The 10,227-nt window shown below is 26.0% G+C and overlaps 1 protein-coding gene across 1 annotated transcript; it reads right to left on the reverse strand.

Moving 5' to 3' along the window:
- Positions 1 to 843: 843 nt before the first annotated feature.
- On the reverse strand, positions 844 to 6,864 carry LOC145842864 (histone H4-like). The gene is made up of 3 exons (XM_082950342.1): positions 6,855 to 6,864; positions 6,266 to 6,353; positions 844 to 1,108 (listed from the first exon to the last, which is right to left on the reverse strand). Exons 1-3 carry the CDS (start codon positions 6,862 to 6,864, stop codon positions 844 to 846), a joined length of 363 nt encoding a protein of 120 aa, XP_082806468.1.
- Positions 6,865 to 10,227: the final 3,363 nt, after the last annotated feature.

Consider the following 10,227-nt stretch of genomic DNA (forward strand, 5'->3'; position numbering starts at 1 on the left):
TACTGCACATAGATAAAGGTTTATTTTAACATGTTCTACCTTCAAGTTTTTTATAAAAGTTTATTAGTCAATACCATCTATCGAAATTTTTTATGTGATTTCTCAATCCAGATTACAAAATCGAAGGAGACGAAAAAGCTGCTGAATCAGTGAAGCGAGTTCATAAATCAGCGATTTTAAGATACTGTCCAGATCATCATTTGCATCTTTTGATTTTTTCTAGCTTTTTTCTAAATGATTGCGGAAACTTTTTATTTGTTGCTAGTGTTTTTTTTTAATAACAAGGTAGTTTGTTGTAAATTAAATTTAAATTTAAATATTAGAGTATGTATATATTAATTTAAAAAGCAATAAACTTTGATGGATTTTTTTTTCAATTTCTACTTAGTAGAAAAGTTGTTGCTTTCTGACAAAGTTTCACAACTTTTATTAGTCATTTTATTTTAATTAAAACTTAGGTATTATAACTCTTAGTAGAATGAGAAAAGTAAAAGCTTTAATTTAGAAGCTTAAAAAAAAAAAAGTTTAAAATGAATATGACATTAATAAATAAAATAAAAGAAACGGTTGCAATATAACTATCTATTTAATAGTAAATGTTGAACTTAAGAACTTTTTCTTGTTGGTTCTATTTAAAAATAATACACATAGTTCTGTAAGGTTGATAAAATTTGAGTAGTAAATGTATACATTTTAAATATGTCAAAAGTTAAAAACAAATCCTAACTAGATTAACCTATTTTTGTCTCTTTTGGAGTTTTATAAAGTTATAGATTTGTTTAAATTTTTTAATTGTGTTTAATAACTTAGGTGGCTCTTAAAATGCCGAGATTTTTGGTATAATCAACCTCCAAATCCGTACAAAGTACGTCCTTGACGCTTCAATGCGTATACAACATCCAATGCGGTTACAGTCTTACGCTTGGCATGCTCAGTGTAAGTGACTGCATCACGAACAACTTTTTCCAAGAATACTTTCAGCACACCACGAGTTTCTTCGTAGATCAAATATGAAATACGCTTGACACCGCCTCGTCGAATCAATCGGCAAATAGCAGGCTTGGTGATACCTTGGATGTTGTCACGAAGGACTTTGCGATGAAAGCAACTTTGTCAGTATAATTTAAGTATGTAATACGTTAAAAAATTGCAGCAATAAGTTCCGCGCAAGTGTTTTGTATTTTTCTCAAAATTTCGGTTGATTTTACGAACATTAACTAATTGAAATAATAACAACACCATACATACAAAAACAAGGTGTTTTGTAATATTAAAAATTAACTTGTAATATTAAGAAATTAGTTACTAAAAACTTCGACTAGCTAATAACAATTCTAAATTTTTAATTTTTTTTGAATACACTATAAAAAGTTTAATCTACTAAGTCATTTTAAAACCCTTTGTACTTGTTACAAACTTAAATAGTTTATGGGTAGTTTTTGTAATTTTTCTGTTCCTATTCTTAAAATGTTAAGCATGAAACTTTGTTGCTATTAATTTACTACAAAGTGCTTTATAACATATGCTTTATTTTATATAATAGCGATTAAGTTTTAAAACGAAATATTTTTTACAAAAATAACAAAAAAAGTTTTTTTTTCTGAATAAAAAATTTAGGTTAATTTTATAAAGATAAAAAAAAAGATAAACGAGAGTTCAAGCCTACACAAAGTTTTCTTACCTATTCTTTATTCTTATATGTTTTTTTTTTTCTAAGATTCTACAGATTTATCCATTACTTTCTTAAAACAAATTTTTCACAAAAGTTATCATAACAAACATTATTCATTAAAGAATATATCTTACCTACCTTAATTTCGCCAATAAAATATATACCAACTTATAACTGTCTTTTTAGTTAAGGCCATAGGGGGTTAGCCATGTTTTTTTACAAGTTAATCTAATTATAGAGTTTTTACTATGCTAAAAATTACTGCTTTTTACCATTTAAAAAACTCAAAAAAGTTTTTGAGATATAAGTGGTCAAAATCGCGCCGCATAATAGGTTCCTCATGAGAAGGGAAAACCAAAACATCAAAAAAAGGTTATTTATTTTAGAATCTACCTCCTCCTACATTTGTCAAGTTATCTTCTTTAAACTTTTACAGTCTAACCTTTATACAATAACAAAAAATATTACTTTAGACTTCAAAAAAAAATTTAAGTTTTTCTTAAAACAACGAATTCAAAACTAGTCTTACTATTGAAGTATTACTAGTTCTCTAATAAAATATTTATTTTTTAAAGTTTTAAAATAGAAAATTTTTTTAAAAGCTTGAATACTAGCATTATAGTTTGAAATTAACCGTCAAAATTTTTTGTGTTAAAAATCAAAAAACTCAAAGTTTGAACGTAATCGTTCAATATAGTTTAAAAAACTCGACTAATAATTTTTTAAATACATTTTAATAGTAAAAGCTGATAATTGACTTGAAAGGAACGAACTAGACTTAACATGGTTTTTTTACGATTATCTTTATTGGTTTCTAAAAACTTATTTGGTTAAAATTGTTTAAACTTTAAAAGTTAATTAATTATGCGTTTATTTTTTTCAATAAAAATATTTTTGTTTATATGCTGTTTGGGACTAATTGTTTATAAAAATGTTGAGATTTATGTTTATTAACAATCTTTTTTAGTTATGTACATAGTTTTATAGAATCAATTTTTATTATAATCTATACTTTTCACCCTCGTTTAGTTAAATATAGCTTTAGTATATAAATAAAAAAATCGATCAGTGTACTATAAATTTTTTTGGACTCTTATTTATTATAAAAGTTAACTTTTAACTAAAAAATGCTTTAGTTTTAAGTGAAAATTACAGCAATATACATTTCTGTTATTCAAAAAAGTAAAGTTTTGAGTTTTCTTTGGATGTAATTACAATTGTCGTTTAAAGCGAAAACTGGCAACACAATTTAAATAATCGTACAAAGTAAACGCTTGTGCATAAAACAAAGTGAGACACAATAAAAAAATAAATTAACTGCCAAGTCTACTTAACCTTTATAGTTTTAAACTATAAAAAAAGTAATTGATAATTTTATAAATATCTTCATTAAAAAAGTGTAGAAGTAAATCTTTATACGTGTAATCATGAGATTTTAAATCAACTTAAGTATTAAAACTTAACAGCTACATTTAAAAAAAATCAAATACTTTGTTAGTTAACTGAAATCAAAATTTTGAAAATACTTGCCTGACGCTTTTTTAAACTTTTTTTTTTAAATATTTAGTTTATTTAAAGTCCAATAAATATGTCAAAACTTTTGATTGAAAAATTTGGTTAATTTCATCATAAAAGTGTATAAAATCAATTTCGAGCTTTTTATTGTTATTTAGATTTTCAAAAAATAACAAAAAGATGTTAAACTAGTTAATAAAGATTGATATGTGACTTTTAATACCAAAATAGTTAATGAGAGTAAAATGGCCAATAAACTAAAATCTAAATTAAACACCAGGGCTAAATTTAACTTAAATATTTAACTATGTCGCATAAACTAAAAAAACATAATAATAAGACAAAAAAAAAGTTTTGTGAAATCTCAAAATTTCGTGCACCCCTAAATGACTTTCGTGTACCCTAAAAATTTCGTGCACCCCAAAAAAATTCCATGTACACTAGTGTGCACCAGTGTACACCGTGCCGACCACTAAATTAGTATATCAAAAAATAATAGTTCTATGTAATTACATAACTTATAATTTTTTTTTAGTAAAGTACGTACAGAAAACAAATATAAATACTAGACTTTTGTATATTGTTTCACTAGTCTATGAAACCTAAAAATTCAAGAAAATCAGAAAAAATTCAAAGAAAACATTTTATAGAAAATAAAAACATAAATACACTAAACAACGAACTTAAAAGCACTATAGCGTTATTAAACTAATCAGTTCTAAAGTACACTTTATAAAAAATTGCATAACTGCTCTAAATTTTTTGAATTAAAAATAAGATAAGTCTTGGAAATAATCGAAGACATTTAGTTTATTTTTTTGATGTTAAACTTTATTTTAGTTTGGTAATCTCACTTTTTCTACAAAGAGTACAGCTGGAATTTTAGTTAATTTTTTTGATGCTTAATTTATATTGTTGATATTAAATTTTATGTTTATAAGGTTTAAACTCTTACTAGTTTTCAAAAAAGTAGGTTAGTTATAACAATTCTGATCTTTTGTTCAATTTAATATTTCTACTTTAAAGCTGATTATTTTTATAACATAATAAATCTCACATATTTCTAGTTTAACATCTTTATGTTTGGACTTCATGACTAGTAAAACAGTCTATTTTCTTAAATAAAATTTTGTTTAAAATATGTACTGGTACCTTAAACTTCTTTTAAAAGTCTATCTCTTTTTATAAATATTTAATAATAACAAGTACTAGGTTATTCAATTAGCAAATAAAAAGCGCTCAAAAGTTTTAGTGTACAAACCTAGTATACAAAAAAATCTTTCGGTTATCGAGTCGTACACAACAATGGATGCAATTTAATGTCTTGTCTAGGAATCATATAAATATATATACATATATATACTACATATATATAGAAATTGGAAGTTTAAAATGTTAGAACTTTTAAAAGTGTGAAGTTGAAAACAATTTAATTTTTTCAATATAAGTTATTTTATTAAAAGTAAAAATGAAATTTCACCGGTTATTCTTAAAATCACCAAGCGTTTTCTGTTTTGTATAATTTTGAATAAACTTTAACGTAACTAAAACTTATAAAGTTACAAACGAAAACTTAATCCAACAAAAAAATGCCGAGTCCCAAGAAATAATTACGGACAGAAAATAAAAAACAAAAAAATACCCAAGTTCTCAAACCTCGGACGTCTCTATCACAGTAAAGGATCATAAGAAACAATTCCCTCTCAATGTTAAGTGCAGACTATTAAACCCAGAAAAAAATGAACTTTGGAGGATAAGTAAAAACATCTTAGAAAAAACTGTGACGAATATAAGATACGCGTCAAGATTGGTCCAGTGGAAAAACTTATTTGAGGTAATCGAATGGTTCAATAATGTCCAAAATAAATCAAAAAAAATGCTTTAGAAATTTAAATACTATGAATTTCTACCCTAGTGTTACTGAAAACCATTTGATTAACGCTATAAACTTTGCAAAAAAATACACTACAATAGAAGACAGGGACGTTAAATTAATAAAGCACACATGTAAAACAATTTTAACAAAAAAACCTGGATCAAAAAAGACAACACAATCTATTCGATGTTCCCATGGGCTCATTCTTTGGTGCCGAGTTATGCGATCTAGTCGGACTATATGCATTGAGCAAGCTTGAATCTCTTTATGATATTAAATAGATCGGCTTATATAGAGACGACGGCCTTGCAATTATCCAACCAAAATCAATCAAGTTTTAGAAAACAAAAAGAAAAAAACAAAAAAAAAATTCAGAGACATTGGTTTTAAAATTACGATAGATACCGATGGTACAATATGCAACTTCTAGACATAAAATTAGACCTTTCAAACAATTTATTTAAGCTGTACAAAAAAGAAAAAACAGAAATTAGATACATCAATAGAAACTCCAATCATCCTAATATCATTAAAAAGAATTTACCGGCAATGACAGAAAATTGACTGATTAAATTATCCAAAAACAGAAATATTTTTGATCAAAATATATGCACATATCAAAACGCTTTAAAGAAATAAAATTTTAAACACAAACTGACTTAAAAGGAAGATTTTAACAAAAAGAAAAAAAACAGACCAAGAAAAAAAATATATTTCAACCCACCATTTTGCGAATCAGTAAAAAAAAATATAGGAAAAATATTTCTTGAATTAAACAGCAAGCATTTTAAACAAAAAAAAAAGTCCGAAAAAGTTAATTAATAAGAACAACTGTAGATTGGCGTATAGTTGTATGAGCAATATAAAAATTTTTATTCAAGTACACAATAAAAAAACCTAAATAATATAGAAAAAACTAGAAATACTAACACAGAAGAGTCACTCTGTAATTGTAGAAACAAGAACCTATGCCCGCTTAAAAACAAATGCCTAACCAAGAACATAATCTATAAAGCTACGGTTACGACAAAGAAAGAAATAAGGGAATATGTGGGAGCACGGGTAGAACTTTTAAAACAAGGTGGTATGGCCATAATAGTAATATGAAAGTTTACAAGGAAAACTGAACCGAGCTGTCCTAATATATTTGAAATCTAAAACACAATAATACTAATTACAATATTAAATGGAAAATTTAACACCTCATCGGGCAAATAAAGAATCCGCAGAGAATCTGCATGACCTGCACCAATGAAAAGATGGAAATAGCAAACGCTGACGCGAGAACTTCTTTAAATAAAAGGAAATAAATAATATGTTCATGTGTACATTTTAAAAAGATTTATTTTAAAATTGAAGAATATTTTTGATAAGCACATCACTATCTTGATTTGCACAAACAAATATTAAAACCAATTTCAAATTTTCGAATGCGCAACGCCATTAGATTTTAAAAACATATTATATATTTACGTCACAATACAATAGTTAAACTTTTTAAACAAGTAAATTCAGCTTAATGCTTTAATAGAAGAGTTGTTTTCTTTTTAGTTGTTAACAAATTTTAAAAAACTACTAAAATGTTACTATACTTATTTATTTGTTTGAGTTTTAAGATTATGATATTATTAAGTAGCTTAAGTTGTTCAAAATTTAAGGTAAACTAACCTAATAACATTAAGATTTTACTATATTAATAACTTTAAAGTATATGTTTTATTTAGATTTTTATTTAGTTTTTAGTTTTAGTTTTTTTTTTTTAATTTTTTTATTTCAAGTTTAGCCTAATACCTTCTTGCATGTTATTGTAGATTTTTTTACAGATTTTATTCAACTGATGATCTCGTTTGAATAGGTTCAAGCGAGCTAAACCTTGTTTTGATGATAAAATTTAAAATTTTGAATTGATTTTTCTCCTTTTAATTAACTTTTGAACTTTGATACCTACCTTTAAATTAAAAGTACACGTAATATACAACTTAAAACTGTCTATAAACAATAATAATATGTTCTTTTGCATTATAAATTGTTTTCTACCCAAAAAACTTAATTTAACTTAAATTATTTTTAGACTATTTAGATTGTTAAAGTTTTTTCATAAACACTAACTGTAAAATTTTCCTACTCAAGTTATTTTCTTTAGACTAAAAATTCTTTTTATTTTTAATCAGGTTGCTTTTATTTGTATTTGACAAGGTCTAAAACATTATTTTGTGGTTAAATAAAGTTACTTTTTATCGGAAAGTTTATTTATTATGAAACTTACTTAGATTTCAAAACAGTTTCTTTTAATGTTTCTTAGTTGAACATTGACTTTAATTGTTCTTAAAAATATGCAATAGTTAAAAAACGTGCAAAAACAAACTTTTATTGGAGAATTATGTTATGAATTGTTCGCATATAAATATTTATACATAAAAAATAATTTCAGTATTTGAAGATATTTTCGATAATTTTTGATTTCACTGAATAACAAAAAAAAATAGTTCTTTTAAGTCATTCAAAAAATAAAAATATTTTAACTTTTAGGTTTCTACAATGACAATTACTTTCAAAGATAAATTTCAAACCTAAATTTTTAAATATTTTTTCATAACCGCTGGCTTAGGCTGTGCAGTGAACGTATATACTCATAGATTACATAACTTTATTATTTTAATTCCTTGTATAACACATTGCTGCTAAATTATGTAAACAGTATAAGAAAATTCTATAACAACACTACCTTAGACTGCTCACACTACAATATTATAAATCTTTCTTATTATTTTTATTATTTACCAAGTTCTTTTATATTGCATTATATTATAAAAAAAAACATATAATTATACTTCATTTCATCAAAATAAAATAATTACAATATAGTTAAATATAATTAGACTATAATACATATAAGTTAAACAAAAAGTGGCATAGTATACTGTATTGATTCAAATAAAAACAGATAAAACATTTAAGCAAGAGTTACAAAAAAATATTTTTATAATTGCTCCTATTAAAAATAAAAAATTGTCTCTATCTTTTGTAAAATATCGCCCCTTATCAAGAATATTACACATTAAATCTTTTGCCACCTTACTAGTTATAGCTCCCTGACTGCCAAAACTTTTCCTAAGAACGCTTTATCATCCAACTTAAGAATCTCTGTCCGAAGCACTTGTTTTTTTATTCTAAACAATTTATGTTTGATTCTAAAAATCTTACTTATCTAATCGGTTATTTGTGTTTAAAACTCATCTCAGGATAAAACATCGAGTAGCGTCCGAAAATTGGTAGATAACATCTAAAATTTAAGACAGTTTAAATGTTAGATATCCACCACTCCACCCCTTTTGGTCTATAAGAAATAATAAGTAATAAGAAGTTAATAAAATCGATATCGCCGTTTTTGAAAACTCTGATTTATGCTATATTTGTTTTGCTATAAGTTAGTTGTAACTTACTGACATATGTAGGTTAAATAAAGCACGATTTTATTGGTAATTATCTTTAAATTATACAACAACAACTACTCTTTACACTTCTTTGTTTTCAAAGACCATTTTAAAATCTCACTACTATAAATCTATAAAGTAAATCTTAGTTAAAAAATAAGAGATATATTTTCATATTACAAAATAACTAGTACGGAGTAAAGTATATATTTGAATTTTAGTTAAATTTAAATGTTCTTTTTTTTCATAAAGTTTTATATTTAAATTTTGATGTTATGTTATAAAAAATTGTATAGTTTCTATTTAAAAAAGGTATTGTAAAACTTAAGATAACATTTCTAACTCCTTTAGTTAATTTTTAACTATTAAAAAAAAACTAGTTTTTTTATTTGAAATTTAATCTTAATGTCAAGTAATACCCATGAGTTTAAAGTTAGAAAGTAAAATAAGGCCTTCCTTTCCACTAAAAATCTCCGGAGAAGTTATTCATTCTGTTTTTAAGGCATTCATTTTCTTTTTTCAAAATCAGCACTTCATTATTTTGCTTTTGTACTTTCATTACAAGCACTAAACCAACTAAAGCAACCATTAGCGCTCCTCCCGCATAAAACACACTAAAATTCTCATAACCAAAATCATTTCTCTTCACAAGAGGCTCTGCTGCAGTCGAACTCGGCTTCAGGCAAATGTATCTCGCCATTGGCGCAATTATGCGGACAACAAACAGCTTCCGCGAAGGCGCAAAGAGCCTGGCGTAGCTCGCGCCTTTCGTCCTGCTTAACGGCCTCCAATCGTACAAGTCTCCGTGCAAGGTCTCGTTCCAGACGACGTTGTTAGTGAAAATATTGTACTGTTTTTCCCCGCACCAGCTCACGTCCAACCCGATGTGGTACTCGTGAGCGCCGTAGTGGAACTGGCACTCTTTGTTGTACCTGTCCGCCACGCTCCTCAGCGCATCCACGTCATCTAAGTTGGTCAGCGGAGCCAGAATCTCCCCCTTGTCAGCACATCTTTTCTTGGCTTCGCAGTAAGACACCATTTCCTTGTGGTAGGTGAACTTTCCGGTCGGAGTAGTGACGGTGGTGCTGCAGCTAGGCATTATTTTATGTAACTTGGTGTACTGAAAAAAATCATGCACTATTAAATGAAAACTTAAAGGTGTTTTAATTCTTTAATATAAACTTATTAACTATTTAAAAAAATATCAAGGTAATAGAATGATGATAATTGCTTTACCTTACTACTTATTTTTTTGTGTTTTCAACAATGCTGCTTTTGGGAGTAAATTATTTTTTTGCCTATCTTATTTATTATTTAAATCTAAAGTCAAGTTGTATAGCACTTAGATTTAAGTTAATAAAATTAAAAGTTTTTGAACTTTGTCTAACTTTGCTTCTTTTTTTACGAAACATATTAATTAAAAATAATTTATAAGGAATACTTAAATATACTTCAAAAGTTCATTAATAAAGATAAAACCTGAACTGACTCTAACAGAGTTCTTACAAACTTTTTAAATGAAAGTTTTATAATTTATTTTAAAATGGTATGTTTTAATTACATAAATTATAAATAAAACCTTTGTTGTTAATTTTTAGTAATAGCACTTTATACGTTATGGTTATATGGAATTTTGGACATTAATTCATTTAATTTTTTTTTTTTTTTACAGAAGGACTTTCTCCTGTGTGGGACCGAAGCTGAACCGAAGGAAAGACCAAAGGTTTGTA

Source organism: Thalia democratica, chromosome 8 (genome assembly GCF_965202585.1).
Source record: "Thalia democratica chromosome 8, ktThaDemo2.hap1.1, whole genome shotgun sequence".
Taxonomy (NCBI): Eukaryota; Metazoa; Chordata; class Thaliacea; order Salpida; family Salpidae; genus Thalia; species Thalia democratica.

Coding starts and splice junctions, on each gene's coding strand:
- LOC145842864 (XM_082950342.1), bottom strand. Junction 1,109..6,265: donor TTCTTTATTTGCCCGATGAG/GTGTTAAATTTT, acceptor ATACTGACAAAG/TTGCTTTCATCGCAAAGTCC.